General features: G+C 46.1%; 1 protein-coding gene across 3 annotated transcripts in view; it reads right to left on the minus strand.

Annotated features, from left to right (window-relative positions):
- The window catches only part of VPS53 (VPS53 subunit of GARP complex), a 172,080-nt gene that overhangs the window by 49,133 nt on the left and 101,243 nt on the right, over positions 1–21,704 (minus strand). For all 3 annotated transcript variants that reach the window (XM_012461778.2, XM_021667278.2, XM_064378150.1), the window contains 2 exons: positions 8,534–8,776; positions 6,210–6,357 (listed from right to left, as the gene is read on the minus strand). In XM_012461778.2, the coding sequence (XP_012317201.2) occupies positions 6,210–6,357; positions 8,534–8,776 (391 nt within the window). The remainder of the gene's footprint in view (positions 1–6,209; positions 6,358–8,533; positions 8,777–21,704) is intronic.

Genomic DNA, 21,704 nt, shown 5'->3' on the forward strand with positions numbered 1-21,704 from the left:
TGGCATTAATTCATTCTTGAGGACAGAGCCCTCATCACCTAATATCTCTTAAAGGTCCCACCTCTCAACACTGTTGCGTTATGTTTCTAACATAATGGGGATTACGTTTCTATCACATAAACTCTGGAGAACACACTCAAACCACAGAATGATGTTATAAACTGCTATTGTAAATGGTATTTTAAAAATAAACTACACTTTTCAGGAAAGCTTTAGATTTACAGGAAAATTGCGAAGATCGTTTCCATGGCTCCCAGACACGACTTACCCAGTTTCCCATTTTATTAACGTTAATATATTTGTTACAATTAATGAATTAATAATAAGGTATTATTGGCATTGTTTAATTTTATTTTCCAATTCCTTGTTGCTCAGATTTTCTTTGTTCAATATGGGGTCTCAATCTGTTGCCCAGGCTGGAGTACACTAGTATGATCACAGCTCACTGCAACCTAGAACAAAAGCGATCCTCTCACCTCAGCCTCCCAAGTGGCTGGGACTACAGGCACCTGCCACCATGCCTGGCTACTATTTTTTATTTTTTTGTAGAGATTGGATCTCACAATGTTGCTCAGGCTGGTCTTAAACTCCTGGGCTCAAGTGATCCTCCTGCCTCAGCCCCCAAAGTGTTGGGATTACCAGTGTAAGCCACTGCGCCCAGCCTGCTCAGATAATATTAAGTCTCTGGTTTCTTCTTCCATTTCTCTTTGCCCCCTCTGTAATCTTTTCTTAAAGAAACTGGGTTATTCTCCCTGTAGATTTTCCCAAGGTTTGGATTTTGCTGACTGCACCCACAAGTATCAAAGGACATTTTCCTGTCTCCTGTATTTTCCACAAATTGGTAGTTAGATGTAGAAGCCTGAGCTGATTCAGGTTTGTTTTGTTTTGTTTTTCAGAAAACTACTCTTCAAAATGATGTATTGTACGGCTACCATCAAGATATATAATGTTTGGTTGCTCTTTGTGTGATGTCAAAGAGCCACTGATGCTCAAAGCCCAGATCCCATTATTCCATTAAGAGGTATAAAGAATGATACTCTAGCAGGTGCAGGGGCTTACGCCTGTAATCCCAGCGCTTTGGGAGGCTGAGGCAGGCAGATCACCTGAGGTCAGGAGTTCGAGACCAGCCTGGCCAACATGGTGAAACCCTGTCTCTACTAAAAATATGCAATTAGCTAGGCATGGCATGCCTGTAATCCCAGCTCCTCCAGAGGGTAAGGCAGGAGAATCACTTGAACCTGGGAGGTGGAGGTTGCAGTGAGCTGAGATCATGTCACTGCACTCCAGCCTGGGCGACAGAGCAAGCCTCCATCTCAAAAAAAAAAAAAAAAAATCTGGGCATGGTGGTGAGCACCTATAATCCCGGCTACTCAAGAGGCTGAGGCAGGAGAATCGCTTGAACCTGGAGGTGGAGGTTCCAGTGAGCCAAGATCATGCCACTGTACTCCAGCTTGGGTGACAGAGCAAAACTCCATCTCAAAAAAAAAAAAAAAAAAAAATTATAATTCTGTCTTTTCTTCTTCATTTATTAGCTAAACTTCTGCTATAAAGAGATACTTCCCATTGTTGATGATTTGATTCTCCTGAGGGACATGTCACATAGGAAAGGCAAGCTAAAGGCTTTTTATTTACCAGTATTCAACTCCTACCAGTGATTCCTTAGCATTTTCAAAAGCGGTAAGTGAATTAAGAAAAATCATTACAACCAAATGGATCTAAACACATTTGGTGTTTTCCATACACTGTAGCTAACACTTGCATTAATATAAACTGATATTTTTCAATACGCAGTAGCTAACACTCTCACTGAAACACACTGATGTTTTCCATACACTGCAGCTAACACTCTCACTGATACACACTAGTGATTTCCATACACTGCAGTTAACACTATCACTGATACACACTGGTGTTTTCCATACACTGTAGCTAATACTCTCTCACTGATACACACTGGCGTTTTCCATACACTGTAGCTAACACTCTCACTGAAACACACTGATGTTTTCCATACACTAGCTAACACTCTCACTGAAACACACTAGTGTTTTCCATACACTGTAGCTAACACTCTCACTGAAACACACTGGTGTTTTCCATACACTGTAGCTAACACTCTCACTGAAACACACTGATGTTTTCCATACACTAGCTAACACTCTCACTGAAACACACTGGTGTTTTCCATACACTGTAGCTAACACTCTCACTGAAACACACTGGTGTTTTCCATACACTGTAGCTAACACTCTCACTGAAACACACTGATGTTTTCCATACACTAGCTAACACTCTCACTGAAACACACTGGTGTTTTCCATACACTGTAGCTAACACTCTCACTGAAACACACTGGCGTTTTCCATACACTGTAGCTAACACTCTCACTGATACACACTGGTGTTTTCCATACACTGTAGCTAACACTCTCACTGATACACATTGGAGTTTTCCATACACTGTAGCTAACACTCTCACTGATACACACTGATGTTTTCCATACACTAACACTCTCACTGAAACACACTGGTGTTTTTCATACACTGTAGCTAACACTCTCACTGACACACTAGCGTTTTCCATACACTGTAGCTAACACTCTCACTGAAACACACTGATGTTTTCCATACACTGTAGCTAACACTCTCTCACTGATACAACTGATGTTTTCCATATACTGTAGCTAACACTTTCACTGATACACACTGGCGTTTTCCATACAGTGCAGCTAACACTTTCACTGATACACACTGGCGTTTTCCATACACTGCAGCTAACACTCTCACTAAAACACAGTAGTGTTTTCCATACACTGTAGCTAACACTCTCACTGATATACACTGATGTTTATGTGTGCCATCATTTTTTTTTTTTTTTTTTGAGACCAAGTCTCACTCTGTCACCCAGGCTGGGGTTGACTGGTGCAATCTTGGCTCACTGCAACCTCCATCTTTTGGGTTCAAGTGATTCTCTCGCCTCAGCCTCCCAAGTAGCTGGGATTACAGGTGCCCGCCTCCATGCCTGGCTACACTTTGTATTTTTAGTAGAGACAGGTTTCACCATATTGGTCAGGCTGGTCTCACTCAAACTCCTGACCTCATGATCTGCCCTCCTCAACCCCCACAGTGCTGGGATTACAGGCTGAGCTCCCCGCCCAGCCTGTTTGTCCCATTTTTGGCCAGTGCAGCACAGTGAGGTTGGCTCCTATATTAGCTTCCCAGGGCTGCTGTAACAAATCATCACAAACTTGGTGGCTAAAAAGAACCGAAACATTCTCTCACAATTCTGGAGGCCAGAAGTCCAACATCAAGGTGTTGGCAGGGTTGGCTGGTTTGTTGTTTTAAGAGATAGTATCTCACTTCATTGCCCAGGCTGGAGTGCAATGGCGCCATCTCGGCTCACTGCAACTTCCACCTCCATCTCAAGTGCTTCTCCTGCCTCAGCCTCCTGAGTAGCTGGGACTAAAGGTGTGCACCACCACACTCAGTTAATTTTTGTATTCTTTTAGTAGAGACAGGATTTCACCATGTTGGCCAGGCTGGTCTCAAACTCCTGACCTCAAGTGATCCACTCCCCCTTGGCCTCCCAAAGAGCTGGGATGACAGGTGTGAGCCACTGTGCCCTGCCTCTTCTGGAGGTTCTGAGGAAGAAACTGTTCCACACCTCTCTTCTAGCTTCGGGTGTTTGCTGGCAATCCTTGATGTTCCTTGGCTTGTAGAAGCACGACTCCAGCCTCTGCCTGCTTCACATGGCCTCCTTCCCTGTGTCTCTGTGTGCTAAATCTCTCGCTCCTAAGGACAACAGTCATTAGATAAGCCCCCCTACAACCCTTAATCCAGGACGATCTCATCTTGAGATACTTAATTACATTCACAAAGACTAGGCCACACTTACAGGTCCCAAGGCCTAGGACTTGGACATACTTTGGGGTCAGGGGAACATTTCAGCCCACTGTATCTCCCTGGGTCCTTGTGAGATGACACTATAATAGTCTGATATTCTTCTTGCTTTTTGTATAACATGATGTTCTAGGTTCATCTTGTACCTTTCCTGCCCTTTACCTGGAAATAGTCGTCTCTCCAGGAATCTCTGGTTTCTTTTAGTGGAAAATTGTATTTAGAGATCACAAAATAGATGCCAAGATTGTATTACTTTTGTAATCAATAAAAACAATTTTCACTAAATAAAAAATAATTGGCTACTTGTATCATCAGTCATCAAAATGGTCTTCAACTTATTTCTAGAACTTCCGAGAGTCTGTTCTAGAAAACTAACGCAAAACGTTTAAGATGCTATATTCAGAAAGACATTCTTTGTAAGGATTAACTTTTTTTTTTCAATTACAGACAGGGTCTCACTCTGTCACCCAGGCTGGAGTGCAGTGGTGTGATCATGGCTCACTCTTTGTAAGGATTATAGGTTTTTTTAATTAGAGACAGGGTCTCACTCTGTCACCCAGGCTGGAGTGCAGTGGTGTGATCATGGCTCACTCTCTGTAAGGATTATTGGTTTTTTAAATTAGAGACAGGGTCTCACTCTGTCACCCAGGCTGGAGTGCAGTGGTGTGATCATGGCTGACTGCAGCTTTGACCTCCCAGGTTCAAGCAATTCTCCCACCTCAGCTTCTCAAGTAGCTGAGACCACAGGCACGTGCCACCACACTCAATTAATTTTTAAACTTTTTGTAAAGACCAGGTCTCGGTCTGTTGCCCAGGCTAGTCTTGGACTCTTGGCTCCAAGCAAGCCTTCAGCCCTGGCCTCTCACAATGCTACTAGGATTACAAGCGTGAGCCACTGTGTCCTACCAGGATCATCTATAAAAGTGAAATCTGAGGCAGCATAAACAATGGCCATGAGGACACTATAATGATAGTTATACTGATTACTGATGTCATTCTAACAACAGTAATGACAGTAGAAATGCTCATGCTATGTACTACACTAACAATAAAAGGATATAACAACAAATTAAGATTATAACGTACAAAACTATGTCTATGAAAACCGATTGAAAAAGTACCCCAAATTGCTAATATGATTATTTGAGGATGATGCGATTATGAGCGATCATTTTTATTTATACTATGGTTATTTTTACCTTCAAAACTGTGTATTTACATGTATGTATTTCTTTCTGCATACACATGTAATAGTTAAACAGTGTATATCATGAAAGAACTCTGAAACCCCTGCCTTGGAGTTCCTTACATACAGTGCCATCTCACCCTGGGAGTGGCTCGGGGCTCAACGGATTGTTCTCAGGCTCCAAGGCCAAACCTTGGCAGGTGATCACCTGTGCAACTCAACATGACCAGGGCCCCAGGCAGAGGGTGCAGCCATCCCTGCCTCTGGCTGGCTGATGCACAACTCAGGAGACTTTGTGGACACACTTCCTGTTTGACCTGCAGTATTTTTGCTCTGGCTCCAAGGAACTCCCCACTGTACTGTCTGAACTACCACGTACAACTGTCTTCCTGTGATCTAGACATCAGTAAATAATAAACACAAAGCGGGGAGAAGAGCAGACGTTCTCAAATTATTTTCTTTCTCTTGGCCTTAGGGGAATCCCAGACTAAATGTGAAAAGGAATTTCTAATCCCGTGGTTAAGGCTGAATAAAAAGTTCTCCTGGGTCTTCCTTCTGCTAAATCAGTTTGCTGAACTACTGCCATCTGGGGGCTGCAGGAGAGGCATCACCCTTTCCTGCCTCCCAGTTCCCGAACGTCAGCATCTCAAACAATGGTTGTTTGTTTAGGCAGACTGAAAATGCTATGTAAATTTCAGAAGACACATAAAAGCCCAGAGGCTTCTGCTTAGCTTAGTAACACTTCTGGGCACGGAACAACTGGCTGTGACTCATCCTCACCAAAGGCTGAGTCCTCCTACAGACAAGTCTGTTACTGCTTTTCTCATAGGGAGACAGTGCTACTGACCTACTTTTAACAGGTCATGCCCTTTGAGCAGCTCACACAACTCCAGGGAGGAGACCAGCCATATTTTTTTGCCCAGTCTCCTTTTCACAAGGCCCTTCTGTAAGGCGGCTGCCTGCGCAGCCACGGCTGGACAGTGAACTTTTCTCTGTGGCAGGCCAACTGGTCTGACCTACGGTTGTCTATGGCCTTGTCAGGGCTTATCTTCTTATTCACTGAGCTCCTCAGCCTACAGAGTTCAGAGAAAGGAGGTGGTGAGTGGGCAGCCAGGACAGCTCACCTGCTGAGTGGTGGCCAGACAATACTCTGCTGTGCTCAGGATGCTGCAGATGAGGCAGAGCTCCTCCAGAGTGAACTTGGCTACTTCTGAGCCCTCCTTTTCCTTGAGGAGGCTGCTGATGGTCAGCCCTCCACTGCTGGTTGTGGTTCTGAGGAAAAGGAACAGGAACTAGTCAGCCTGGAATTTCTAATTTGTTTCCTGAACTGGAAACTGCATATTTTAAGACAAAGTAAAGGGGGAAGTAAAGGCTGGACACAGCCCCAATCAATCCACATACAGTGAGTTCTTTTCCTACTGACCTTACCTTGACTATCATCTGTTTAGACTCTCTCCCCATCAGAAAGAGGAAGAGATGATTCCTATTTTAGTTGACCTTAGTTAACCATCAGCCAGTTGTCAGTCATATTAACTAAGATGGTTTAATATTCAAAGGGAAGGCTGCTGAGCTGCCCCTCTCTTTAGCTTGGAACCTCCTGATATGCAGAACTGACTTAGGACCATCTGGAGCACAAAAGCTCATTGCTCACCCTGACTCTTTCAGTTAAAAAAAGTCTGCACTGGAATTTATGTGTGCTTGTGGAGGAGTACATAAGTGAATTAAAAGACGCGCTTCCTGCCCAAGGCCCTAATGTCTAAAGAGACCAAAACCCATCTCACATCCTTCTGTGACTACGGGTTTTTGGGGCAGCCCCGGCTCCTCAGTAAGTTCTATGGTAGTAACAACTACCCACTCATATCTGGATGCTTCGGAATCCTCTGTGGGTTCCTTTCACCTTGCCCCCACTTCTGTGAAGTCTCTGTACTGACAAAATCCCAGCTGGGTATGCCATTTTCTTCCTGTTGAGACGTGGGAAATGCTCCCAGGATGATGTTAAAAACAGTAGCAGAAGGGAACAAAGCTACAAGCAGCGCAGCCCAATCGCGCCAAACAAGCAAACAAGAGCAGCAGAGCACACACGTTACGTATCTATCGGGAACAGAAAAACATATACCAGAAAGTTAAGTCTTCTCTGGGTAGTGAGATTATATATATATTTTTTTTCTTTAGACAAGTCTCCCTGCGATGCCCATGCTGGAGGGCAGTGGTGCAATCTCGGCTCGCTGCAACCTCTGCCTCCCGGGTTCAAGCGATTCTCCTGCCTCAGCCTTCTGAGTAGCTGGGTTTAGAGGCACGCGCCATCATGGCCCAGCTGATTTTTGCATTTTTAGTAGAAACAAGGTTTCATCATGTTGACCAGGCTTGTCTCAAACTCCTGATGTCAAGTGATCCTCCTGCCTCAGCCTCCCAAAATGCTGGGATTACAGGCGTAAGCCACTGCAGCTGGCCAATTTTTGTTTTTTTCTTCACGCTTTTTTATGTTTTGTAAGCTATGATGAACTTGTGTTATCTTGATAATCAGAACAAAAGTTATTAAAATTTTAAAATAATTTTTATCATAGTCAAAGAAGTTCTCACCAGTAAAACATACCTGTCACTTCACATATCCTGTAGAGCACGGGATTTTATTCTCTTTCTTCCAAGTAACATGAAACTCCCATATGTGACACATTTTAGTGATGATGACAGAAACTAATTCCAAAATTGTTAAATTTAGCCATGGGGGTGATTTGCAAATACTAAATTCAGAAGCATCACTTTAGGTCATATTCTATTACAGCAAAACCTACCATATAATCAAAACATCTCTAAAATCCTAGTTGAATGATCCACTTATTTCAATAGTAAGCAATACGACAATATTCTAAGCCCCAGGATGACACAACAGTCACCATAACCAGAAGCTACGCACCAGCCGCCCCGCAATCCTACCCCATCTTGAAACACTAGGCTCTGTCCAGCATGGCAAGAAGTTTGTACCACAAGAGGGACTTGGAGCCTACTTGGAATGAGGAAAGAGCAGGTTCATTCCCCTCACCCTCACTCCGGGGCATAATCTCACCGAAGGAGGCTTCAGTGAAACCAGTTATGCTTTTAACAGTTATTCGCACCACAACCTCACTTTTTCTGTGTGTGCCAAGTATCTATAGTTAAATCCATGGAAATTAAATACATGTACAATGGGACTGGTTCCCCTTTGTCCACCGGGGCAAGATTGGCCCACATGGACAGCCAGTGTGGACATTCCCTCTCACGGTCTTCATCAGCTGTGGAATGTCAGAGAGGAAATCACTTCAGACCCTCAGGAACTCAGTAAGAGTGCTTTCTTCCTTGACACTCTCAGTGGTTCGGTAAACAACTTCGGAGTGGATTTCCTTAAAGATTCCCATATTTAGGTATATTTGCATCTCACTTCACCACTCACACTATGATGAACAGGACTCACTTGGGCAGGTTGCCAGAGAGGATTTTCCAGGCATATTCTCGGAGGTACTTCTGGAAAATGGTGGTCAGGGCGATCATCGGCTCCCCAGTGCTGAGCTGGGAGCACTGCACCATGCACTTCTTGTAGTAGACAAAGAGGTCGGCACAGCTGGGGAGCACAGCACCCCCTTCATCAGTGTTGGGCTTAGGGGGCCCCTGGGCTTTAAAATCAGCCACAAACCGATCTATCAGCTCTCCAAGGTTCCTAGGAGGGGAAAAAAACTAAAATGTTACTTTATTTCAAGAAAAAGCAAATGTGCTTGTTGGTAATGGACATAAACTACCGCCAAAGGTAATCATTCCTGCTGCTTTTAAAATTAAAATTGGATCAATTTTAATGAATATCATCATTCACTACCACCACCACTCCTACAATAACAGCAGTAATACAATGTAACATCTGTGTGTTGCTTTGCACTTCTCAAGGCATTTCATTTTCACATTTGATCTAAGTAAGACAGGGCATTACTGGTCCCTAAAAGATGAGAAAATTAAGGCCTAGAATCTAGTGCAGAGCTGAGCCTGGACCTCAATACTCAAGTAAGAATACGGACCCTACCACCATAGCAGTACTGTTTCCCCTTTCCACAAACAAAACCCTCAATAGTGACAGTGATCATCTTCTCAACACTTAGGATGCACCAGGTATCACATCCATGCTTTATAAGCATCATCTCACTTCATTTTTTTTCTTTGTTTTGAGATAGCGTCTTGCTCTGTCAGCCCAGGCTGGAGTGCAGCAGTGCGATCTCAGCTCACTGCAACCTCTGCCTCCAGGGTTCAAGCGATTCTCCTGCCTCAGCCTCCCAAGTAGCTGGGACTATAGGTGCATGCCACAACGCCCAGCTAATTTTTTTATTTTTAGTAGAGATGGGGTTTCGTCATGTTTGGCCAGGCTGGTCTCAAACTCCTGACCTCAAGTGATCCATCTGCCTTGGCCTCCCAAAGTGCTTGGATTACAGGTGTAAGCCACCATGCCCAGCTCACTTACTTTTTACTATAAACTTACATAGCATGTATTATTACTATCCTCATTTTCAAAGAGCTGAGTACAGAAAGGCAGAGTACCTTGTCCACGTTAATAGAGCAAGAAAACAGGAGAGCCAGGATTCAAAACTAAGCAGCCTGGCTCCAAGCTCCATGCCTCTAAGCACTCTACTTCCTAAAACACAAAAAGATTATGATGTCAGCAGATATTTAGACATGATGAACCTAAATGTGTCCAAGAGATAGATGACTAACAAAGAGAAACTGTAAAATATATACTAATGGTTTCCTTCTCCTTCAATGTAGTTTTTTCTTAGAACTTCCAGAATCAAAAGTGTAAAAAAATCTTAGGAAAACAAAGGGTATAGGCAGAGCATGGTAGCTCACACCTGTAATCCCGGCACCTTGGGAGGCCAAGGCAGGTGGATCACTTGAGGCCAGGAGTTTGAGACTAGCCTGACCAACATGGCAAAACCCCAACTCTACTAAAAATACAAAACAGCTGGGTGTGGTGGCAGGCGCCTGTAACCCCAGCTACTTGGAAGGCTGAGGCAGGAGAATCACTTGAACCCGAGAGGCAGAGGTTGCAGTGAGCCGAGATCACACCACTGCACTCCAGCCTGGGCGACAGAGCAAGAAGACTCTTTCTGGGAAAAAAAAAAAAAGAGGGCATGAGCAGCTCCAGACTTGCCTCCAGCCACATGGGGAAGAGAGTTGCGATTTTTCTCCCATTGCCCATTGAAACATCCCTGTAATTGTCTGGCATATTGTGCCATCACTAGTGAGAATCCAGCACAGCTGCAGTAACTGCTGGCTGCACAGCTGTGCTGTATGAAAAATGGGAGGGTTCCCATCTCTCCTGACATGTTGCATCTTTTTAGGTTGCTGTTTAAGGCTACAGGAATCCAGCTGTCTTTTAAAATGTATTTATAAAATGGTCAGAAAGAAAAAGACAAGAACCACATATACCATTAATTAGCAGGAATAGGAGAAAACTGACATTTTACTCAAGTGCTATTGGTACTGAAAGTTGATGATATCCAGGTGCATCCACTCTGCCCTCAAGGAACTTCAGGCTAGGCTAGGTCTGTGGTGACAGTCAGAGGGCAGGAAGGATCTCGTCAGCTGACCTTGGAAAGCTTCACGGCCTCCACCTTCATTCCTCACAACCTCTCTTGCCCTACCTTTCCATTTAATCTCCCACCTCTCCGTTTCTTGCAATGGCTCCCCTGCTCGCCCACCCCGGTCACCAGGTCTGTGCCTACATGACGGCTGAGCCAACACACTCCCCCACCACCCGTCTACTCCCGCTTCAACCTCAGTCCAGGTCTCACTCACACCAGCTGCAATTTCTATTACCTGTCACCCACCAACACTTTATTTACCACTCTACAGTGTAAGGATGCCGCATATTCAAGAAATAACCTGTCTTCTCCCATCCTGGGCCACAGCAGGCACTACTAGTCAACAAGGAGCCCCCTTTCCACTAATATTTCTTGTGATTCCACATTCTTCTTGAGGCAGCACTCCAGCCAGTCACCTCTATAAACTGAAGTTGGCACAAAAGGTGAAGGAGGCAGAATCACCTGTGTCGTGCCCTCCCTGAGAGGAGCAATGACGTGCATGCTAGCGCATGCTGCTGCCCCGGCCCCCAGTCATGCTGATGTGTGGAACGAATCTTCATGCTGGTGCTCGATAAGGACTTAGCTCATCAACCTCCACACTCTGTTCCTAGGGGATGGGGATGGAGACTGGCACACTGGAGGAGAGCATGGAACTGAAGGCAAGAGTCCCCTGGGGTCTTCTTAGGAGAGATTCTAATCTCTAAACAGATGGCGCCAACCAAATCAGGGATCAGCGCTCCGACGTGCTTTTTGTTTTTGAGACAGAGTCTCACTCTGTTGCCCAGGCTGGAAGTGCAGTGGTGCAATCTTGGCTTACTGCAACCTCCGCCTTCGAGGTTCAAGCGATTCTCCTGCCTCAGCTTCCCGAGTAGCTGGGACTACAGGTATGTGCCACCATGCCTGGCTAATTTGTATAAATTTTTTTAGTAGAGGTGGGGTTTCACCATATTGGCCAGGCTGGTGTTGAACTCCTGACCTTGTGATCCACCCTCCCAAAGCGCTGGAATGACAGCTGTGAGCCACCGTGCCTGTACTCCCACATCTGATGTGCTTTTACTTTCATCACTCACCTGTTACCCTAGAAGACAGACACTTACTTACTTGTTTCCTATTTCAGAGCCAACCCAATGAGTAAGATTATAAATTAATTATGATCACACAGCATAAAGAAAATTTCACTTCAAAAAACTCTAAAGATCTATACTCTGTAGAACATCTACAGAATGCCTACTCAGTTACTTTTGACATTGTTCTTTGGAGGAGATGAGAAATAAACCAGTTGGGGAAAGCCTCCCCTCCCTTCCATCTTTCACTCTGCATCAGCATGCTTTGATGCCACGTGAGACATTAGAAACTCAGTAGTCAGTATTTCACACAAGAGAAGAATATAAGTTACCCAAATGGGAATGAGTAAGGCTCATTAGTTTTGAATAGATGATCCAATCTGATCACATTTTTTTGTTTTTTCAAGACAAGGTATTGCTTTATTACCCAGGACAAAGCACAGTAGCATGATCATGGCTGACTGCAGCCTCAACCTCCCAGGCTCAAGCAATTCTCCTGCCTCAGCCTCCCAAGCAGCTGGGATGATAGGCATGCATCACCATGCCTGGCTAGGAGGAGGCCAGGGGTTTGAGACTAGTGTGGGCAACAAAGTGAGATCCCTAGCTCTTAAAAAAAGGAAACAAATCAGCTAGGCATGGTGTATGTGCTTGTAGTCCCAGCTACTTGGGAGGCTGAGGCAAGAGGATCACTTGAGCCCAGGAGTTTGAGGTTACAGTGAGCTATAATGTCACCACTGCACTGCAGCCTGGACAACAGAGCAAGACACTGTTGGAAGGGAAGAAAGGAAGGGAAGGAAGGAAGGGAAGGAAGGGAAGGAAGGGAAGGAAGGGAGGGAGAGAGGGAGGGAAGGAGGGAAGGGAAGGAAGGGAAGGAAGGGAAGGAAGGGAGGGAAGGAAGGAAGAGAAGGAATGGAGGGAAGGAAGGAAGGGAGAGAAGCAAGGGAGGGAGGGAAGGAAGGGAAGGGAGGAAAGGAAAGGAGGAAGGGAAGGGAGGGAGGAAAAGAAGGGAGGGAAGGGAGGGGGGAGGGAGGGAGGGAAAGAAGGGAAGAAAGGGAGGAAAGGAAGGGAGGGAGGGAAGGGAGGGAGGAAAAGAAGGGAAGAAAGGGAGGAAAGGAAGGGAGGGAGGGAAGGGAGGGAGGGAAGGGAGGGAGGGAAAGAAGGGAAGGAAGGGAGGAAAGGAAGGAAGGGAAGGAAGGGAGAGGGGGAAAGAAGTGAAGGAAGGGAGGAAAGGAAGGAAGGGAAGGAAGGGAGAGGGGGAAAGAAGGGAAGGAAGGAAGGAAAGGAAGGGAGGAAATGAAGGGAGGGAGGGAAGGAAGGGGGGAGGGAAGGGAAAGGAGGGAGAGGAGGGGGGAGGAAGGAAGGGAGGGAGAGGAGGGGGAGGGAGAAGAGGGAGGGCGGAATGGAGAAAGGAAGGAAGGAAAGAAGGAAGGAAGGAAGGAAAGAAGGAAAGAAATACCTCTTTCCCTAAATACTGCTGGGAGTTCCACTGATAAATTACATGCCCTAGCAATGAAGACTGCTGTAGAGAGGTATAGTAGAGGGAAAAACTAAAGTGAGAAGAAAAAACACACCATTGCAGACCAGGTTTAACCCTGGATGATCAAGGCAGTGTCTCTGGTGGACCTGCAGTCGGCATTCACAGAAACAAAATAACTGGAGTGTAAAGAGTGACGCACAAGGAGAAAAAGACAGTAGTCAGAAAAGGGCAAGGCAGGTGAGCAAGGCCAAAGTAGTTGAAGATCCCCAGAAAGTGAGATCACTTCTGTTTTGTTTTGGAGACAGGGTCACCCAGGCTGGAGTGCAGTGGCACAACCACAGCTTACTGCAACCTCTGCCTCCCAGGCTCCAGCGATCCTCCCACCTCAGCCTTCTGAGTAGCTGGGACTACAGGTGCACGCCACCAGACCTGGCTAATTTTTGGGGGCTTTTCTTTTTGTAGAGACAGGGCTTTGTCACGTCACCCAGGCTGGTCTCAAACTCCTGAGCTTAAACCATCCACCTGCCTCAGCCTCCCAAAGTTCTGGGATTACAGGCATCAGCAACCACGCCCAGGCCTAGAACTTGTTAATTCAAGGGTACTCACACTAATTTGCACCCCTTCCTCTTCCCTTCTGTTGGGCTGAGGATATGGAGCTCTGGTGTGGCCGGTGGGGCTGGGAAGCTAAGGTGTGGCCTGAGCACAGCTGGGAGGGAACAAGGAAGTGAATATACCGAGCATGCAAGGATCCACATTTCTCACTGCTATAGAAGGTAGTTACCAACATTGAAAGGCAGAGGCTAAGATAAACCCTGTGCTGTTAGCTTAGATTTGGAGGTATCAGCATAAAATGCACAGGTTCTAATACAGAAACACATGGCCGGATGCGGTGGCTCACGCCTGTAATCCCAGCACTTTGGGAGGCCGAGGCGGGTGGATTATGAGGTCAAGAGATGGTGACCATCCTGGCCAACATGGTGAAATCCCATCTCTACTAAAAAATACAAAAATTAGCTGGGCGTGGTGGCGCGCGCCTGTAGTCCCAACTACTTGGGAGGCTGAGGCAGGAGAATTGCTTGAACCCGGGAGGCGGAGGTTGCAGTGAGCCGAGCTTGCGCCACTGCACTCCAGCCTAGCGCCTGGCGACAGCAAGACTCTGTCTCAAAAAAAAAAAAAAAAAGAAACAGGTATGCACATAGATAGAGATGTATGTGTGTATACACGTATGTTTATACACACATATATTTCTCAGCTCTCTCACCAAGGGGACCTGGAAGCAATGACCCCGAGCAGCAATGTGCATACTTGATTTCTAAACATCATTCTCCACCAAAGGAACAAGAAATCCCTGGGAAAATGGATGACTCCAGGGCTGGGATATGAACATACAGGATAAGCCTAGTATAGTTTGTTGTGCCAGAAAGAAAGGAGGTGCTCAAAAAATGATAGTGGCAGCCAGACACAGTGGCTCACGCCGGTAAGCCCAACACTTTGGGAGGCCAAGGCGGGCGGATCACCTGAGGTCAGGAGTTTGAGACCAGCCTGGCCAACATGGTGAAACTCTGTCCCTACTAGAAAATACAAAAAATTAGCCGGGCATGATGGCAGGTGCCTGTAATCCCAGCTACTTGGGAGGCTGAGGCAGGAGAATCACTTGAACCCCAGAGGCGGAAGTTGCAGTGAGTGGAGATCATGCCATTGCACATCAGCCTGGGTGACAGAGAGAGACTCTGCCTCAAAAAAAAAAAAAAATGATAGCAGCATATAAAAAGGATAAAGAGCCATCTTGAAGAGGTTCCCACTGGCCAAGTCAGAAACAATTTGAGCACTAAAATAATAGTGATGAATCCTGGAAGGAAAAACAGACACTAATGAAAAAAACTGGCAAAATTCAAATGCAGTGTGCAGATGATTAAACAGTATTATACCAATGTTAACTTGCCAGTTCTGACAGCTCTGCTGCATAAGATGTTAACATCAGGGAAGCTGGGTGAAGGGAACATGAGAAATCTGTACTATTTGTGGAATTTTCCTGTAGGTGTACACTTATTCCAAAGTAAAGTAAAAATAAAAGAGACAGTGATGCCTATAACCTATTGAATAAAATATAAAAATCCATGAGTCCATGCTGACTTAGATATGTGGGGGAGAAGTGAAAGCTTTTCTTAAAGTAGAATGCCAACTGATAAACACAGAAGAAATGATGAAGTTAGAAAAATCACCATTTGGCCAGTCATGGTGGCTCATGCCTGTAATCCCAGCACTTTGGGAGGTTGAGGTAGATGGATCACTTGAGGTCAGGAGTTTGAAACCAGCCTGGTCAACATGGTAAAATCCCATCTCTACTAAAAATATAAAAAAATTAGCTGCGTGTGGTGGCGAAACAGCAACTCAGGAGGCTGAGGCAGGAGAATCACTTGAACCTGGGAGGTGGAGGTTGCAGGGAGCCAAGATTGTGTCACTGCACACCAGCCTGGGCGACAGAGCAAAACTCTCTCTCAAAAAAAAGGAAAATCATTTGTCAATCATCTTAATAATAAACGATTGGGTCAAGGATGTTGATGCATGGGAAAGTAAGTGAAAGATGAGAAAAAGGATATTGATAAGGTTTCTCTCAACGCTTATTAATAAACCGAAATACCCACTAGAGACAACATCTACGCCAAGTAATAAAAATGAACATCACAGGCCGGGCACAGTGACTCACGCCTGTAATCCCAGCACTTTGGGAGGCCAAGGCAGGCGGATCACCTGAGGTCAGGAATTCAAGACTAGCCCGGCCAACATGGCAAAACCCCATCTCTACTAAAAAAAAAAATACAAAAATTAGCCAGGTGTGGTGGTGGGCACCTGTAATCCCAGCTACTCAGTGGGCTGAGGTAGGAGAATCACTTGAGCCTGGGAGGTGGAAGCTGCTGTGAGTGGAGATGGCACCACTGCTGCACTCCAGCCTGGGCAATAGAGCGAGACTGTGTCAAAAAAAAAAAAAAAAAAGAACATCACAAGTTATGGGACAAACTGGTATTCTGTGCCTTGTGATATGAATTCCTAAAAACACAGGACCACTTCTGCATAAATCACAAATCATGAGAAAACATCAAACAAACCCAAACTGAGGGAAATTCTACAAAGTACTTGGCCAATACTCTTAAAAAATGTCAAGGTCATGAAAGACAAAGACTGAATCAGTCTTCTGGGTGAGATCCTAGAGCTATTCAAACAAACAAACAAACAAGATTGGGACAACTGGTGAAATGTCAGGAGACCATGGATGAAGCAGTAATACTGTATCAGTGTGGATTTCCGGATGCTGACAGTTGTACTGTGGTTAAGTGATGAGGAGGAGACCGTGGATGAAGCAGTAATACTGTATCAGTGTGGATTTCCAGATGCTGACAGTTGTACTGTGGTTAGTGATGAGGAGGAGACCGTGGATGAAGCAGTAATACTGTGTGAGTGTGGATTTCCGGATGCTGACAGTTGTACTGTGGTTACGTGATGAGGAGGAGGCCGTGGATGAAGCAGTAATACTGTGTGAGTGTGGATTTCCGGATGCTGACAGTTGTACTGTGGTTAAGTGATGAGGAGGAGACCGTGGATGAAGCAGTAATACTGTATCAGTGTGGATTTCCGGATGCTGACAGTTGTACTGTGGTTACGTGATGAGGAGGAGGCCATGGATGAAGCAGTAATACTGTGTGAGTGTGGATTTCCGGATGCTGACAGTTGTACTGTGGTTACGTGATGAGGAGGAGGCCATGGATGCAGCAATAATACTGTATCAGTGTGGATTTCCGGATGCTGACAGTTGTACTGTGGTTACGTGATGAGGAGGAGGCCGTGGATGAAGCAGTAATACTGTGTGAGTGTGGATTTCCGGATGCTGACAGTTGTACTGTGGTTACGTGATGAGGAGGAGGCCGTGGATGAAGCAGTAATACTGTGTGAGTGTGGATTTCCGGATGCTGACAGTTGTACTGTGGTTATGTGATGAGGAGGAGGCCGTGGATGAAGCAGTAACACTGTGTGAGTGTGGATTTCCGGATGCTGACAGTTGTACTGTGGTTACGTGATGAGGAGGAGGCCATGGATGCAGCAATAATACTGTATCAGTGTGGATTTCCGGATGCTGACAGTTGTACTGTGGTTACGTGATGAGGAGGAGACCGTGGATGAAGCAGTAATACTGTATCAGTGTGGATTTCCGGATGCTGACAGTTGTACTGTGGTTACGTGACGAGGAGGAGGCCATGGATGAAGCAGTAATACTGTGTGAGTGTGGATTTCCGGATGCTGACAGTTGTACTGTGGTTACATGATGAAGAGGAGGCCATGGATGAAGCAGTAATACTGCATCAACGTTCGTTTTCTGATGTTCATAGTTGTACTGGGGTTATGTAGAAACCTTGCTTCTAAGAAATATGTATTGAGTATTAAGGAGTAGTGGGGCATCTTGTCTGCAACTTGAGAATTCAAAGGTTCAGGAAAAAGTACAGATTGGGTGCAGTGGTTCACGTCTATAATCCCTACACTTTGGGAGGCGGCTTGAGCCCAGGAGGTGAGACCAGCCCAAGCAACATGGTGAGACCCTGTCTCTAAAAGAACAAAAATTAGCCAGACATGGTAACCTGCACCTGTAGTCTCAGTTACTCTAGAGACTGAAGTAGGAGGATCACCTGAGCCCAGGAGGGGGAGGCTACAGTGAGCTGAGATCATGCCATTGCACTCCAGCCTGGGCAACACAGTGAGACCCCTGTCCAAAAGAAAAGGGGAAGGGAAGGGGAAGGGGAAAGGGTAAGGTTGGGGGGGCAGGGGGAAGGGAGGGAGTGGAGGGGAAGGGTGGGGAGGGGAGGGAAGGGAAACGAAAAGGGAAGGAGAAGGGAAGGGGAAGGGGAAGGGGAAGGGAGCAGGAAGGGGAAAAGGAGGGGAAGGGGAAGGGAAGGGGAAGAAGAAGGGAAGGGAAGGGAAGGAAAGGGGAAGGGAAAGGGAAGGGGAAGGGGAAGGGGAGGGGAAGGGGAAGGGGAGGGGAAGGAGAAGGGAAGGGGAAGGGAAAGGAAGGGGAAGGGAAAGGAAAGGGAAGGGAAGGGGAAGAGGAAGGAAGGGGAAGGGAAGGGAAGGGGAAGAGGAAGGAAGGGGAAGGGAAGGGAAGGGGAAGGGAAGGGAAGGGGAAGGGAAAGGAAAAAAGAAAAGAAAAAAGCATGTAGGGTTTGTGCATTATGTGGGTGTCAGGGGAGATAACTATTAATGAGGAATCTGGATCAAGGCTATACAAGGGCTGTATGTATAATTCTTATAATTCTTCTGTAAGCTTGAAATTAATTCAAAATAAACAATGATAGCTCATTTACAGACAGATGCTAGGCTCTAGAAAAGTACAGGTTCTATCCTAACAAAAGTTATTAGAGGGAACTTAGGAGAATGGGCAGATAGGGAGTCACCAGTAGCTTCCTTGATGGAGGGCCACAGAATGGAGTGCAGAAAGTGCCTATGCAGTCATCTCTTTTGCAAGCGTCAGCTGAAGGAAATCACTACGTCCCAAGAGTAGAGGACAGACTAACCTCCTCTTTGCACATAAGTAACAAGAGAAAGCCATTTAGAGCACGTAAGGACATCTTCGCCCAACCTGCTCCTGCCTCCCTCCAACCTGTTAGTGACCACCCCACCTCCTCCCTCCTCCCTCCTCCTTCCTCCCCGAAAAACCTGCTAGTATCACCCCACCTTCTGCCTCCTCCCCCCAAAACCTGCTAGTGACCACGCCACCTCCTGCCTCCTCCCCCATGGAGTTCTTTAAACTCTATTTTCTATTTCCAGTCCTTGCTGTTTATTCTGGAGCAGCAGCAGCACGGCCTGTGCAGTTTCTGCTACTTCCCTAGAGCTGCGGAAACATCCTAGTGAGGTCAAACAGCAGAAGCGGCCAGCACTTCATTTTTCAAAGGAAAATGGAGAGTCCCCAAGGAAGGGAGGTCTGGTTCTTTGCCAAAAGTATCCTGAACAATGAGTGTATTTTATATAAATCAAGGCCATGTGAAGAGTGGAAGCCAGAATTACAATAATTCAGAAAAATGACCCTTTAGACCAGGTGGGTTTTGGGAAAGGATGTGGCTATCTCAGACATGTGCTTTAAACCCTGGACCTTGACTGGACATGGTGGCTCACGCCTGTAATCCCAGCACATTGGGAGGTGGAGGTGGGCAGATTGCTTGAGTCCAGGAGCTCAAGACCAGCCTGGGTAACATGGTGAAACTGCATTTCTACAAAAAATACAAAAATTAGCCAGGTGTGGTAATGTGTGCCTCTGGTCCCAGCTACTTGAGAGGCTGAGGTGGAAGGATTGCTGAAACCTGGCAGGTTGAGGCTACAGTAAGTCCTGATCATGCCTCTCTGTACTCCATCCTGGGTGACAGAGTGAGACCCTGTCTCAAAAATAAATAAATAAAAATGAATAAACCCTGGACCCAGTAACTTTTAAGCCTTTCTTTTTCTTTTGAGACAGAGTATCTCTCTGTCACCCAGTCTGGAGTGCAGTGGTGCGACCTCGGCTCACTGCAACCTCCACCTCCCGGGTTCAAGTAATTCTCCTGCCTCAGCCTCCCAAGAAGCTGGGACTGTGGGCGTGTCCCACCACACCTGGCTAATTTTTTGTGTTTTTAGTAGAGATGGGGTTTCACCGTGTCAGCCAAGATGGTCTCGACTTCTTGACCTCATAATCGTCTGCCTCGGCCTGTAATCCCAAAGTGCTGGGATTACGGGCGTGAGCCAATGCACCCGGCCTTTTAAGCCTTTTAAAACTAAAAACTTGGGTTAAGAGAAATGGGGCTTTGGCTGAAAACAGTCATCTGGGGGTGTTGCTCAAAGCCCTGTGACTCCAATAGGCAGATAATCAATCCTTGTTCCTGCTCCTCAGGGGTGTCTCAGTAACTTCCTGGAGGGAAACTTTGTGAGTGCAGAGGGCAGGGTGCTCTCAGGGACAGAGCGGTGGCAGGAGTCACCTCTGTCCCTCCGTGTGCCTGCTGGACACGAGCCCACTGGGTGGAGAGCGGCGCCACTGGGCCTCTGCAAGGCAAACGATGGCAAGGCAACTTTTTCTGGGGGGATGGTGGGGAGACTTTCATCTGACGATGGAGAAGCTACTGGGCAAGTTCGTCTTCTGCAATTTTAATATGAAGCACTTTCTAATTGGGCATGAAAAGCACAGAAGCAGTATATACAATCAAGCAGGTGAATCATATTGTTCCATGTGGTGTTTCTACCTGAAACATTCTCTTAATCTTATGGTTTACCCCTGAAACATGTTTGAAAATAAGAATCTGCTAACCCATGACAGAAGCATTATAAAGGTTGGGGGGAATGCAATCAGGACCCAAATGCATTTCCAGAGAAATTCCCTCAGGACGTTCCCACAGCTCTGCGGTGCTCCCCGGGTGAGCCACCTTCTGTTCCCTCCCAAGTGCATTCTTTAGACTACGAGGTCTGGGAGCCCATGCGAGTCTGTCTCCAGACACCTTGGCCTGCTCCAGAATTCTGACCTTTCCAAAACCTGCCTTCCAACATGGAAGGGCCTTCAAGAGTGACTCTGGTTGTGGACAAAGACTCAGGGATGAGGAGGAGCCTTCCTCCTTGGCGAAGGCCCCTCATGCAAACAACGGACACTGGAACACAAACACACTCTTCAGCTGTTAGTCTGGAGTCTTTAGGATTTTTTAAAAAAAGAGGGTGGGAGGGAAGAAACCTGGCTGCAGCGAGATGCTTCATGAAAATGTTTGCAGGCTACAAGCTTGTAAAAAGCATACACTATATTTTGCTAGTTATTGATTGATTGATTGATTGATTGAGACAAGGCCTCTGTCCCCCAGGCTGGAGTGCAGTGGAGCAGTAATGGCTCATTGCAGCCTCCTCCTCCTGGGCTCCAGTGCTTTTCCCACCTCAGCCTCTCAAGTAGCTGGGACTACAGGTACGCACCACCACACATGGCTAATTTAAAAAGTTATTTATAGAGATGGGGTTTCACTATGCTCCCCAGGCTGGTCTCCAAATCCTGGGCTCAAGAGCTCCTCCTACCTTGGCCTCCCAAAGTGCTGGGATTACAGGTGTGGCCCACCGCACCCAGCCATGTGAAAAGCAATATAGTATAGATAATATATCATACTATATAGCTGATCCATAAAATAAAATCAGAATCCACGAGTTCATACTGATATAATAAACAAATGAGGAAGAGGAAAAATTCTTCCATATAGTAGAACTCCAATTAGTAAGTGTAAAAGAAATGATGAAAATAGACAATCAACATTTGGCAAATGTCACAGAAACGATGCTTCAGGCCGGAATGAATCATCTAGGGATGCGAATGAGTGGGCAAAAGTTTGATGAGAGCAGGATATGCACACAGTATCATCCCATAACATACTTATTAATTACCAGGAGAAAAACCATAACTTCACAGTGAAGGAAGTTGGCAGGTACCACCTAAAGCAAGTAATC

The sequence above is a fragment of the Aotus nancymaae genome, unplaced genomic scaffold (assembly GCF_030222135.1).
Source record: "Aotus nancymaae isolate 86718 unplaced genomic scaffold, 86718_ANA_hifiasm-v0.15.2.pri h1tg000018l, whole genome shotgun sequence".
Taxonomy (NCBI): domain Eukaryota; kingdom Metazoa; phylum Chordata; class Mammalia; order Primates; family Aotidae; genus Aotus; species Aotus nancymaae.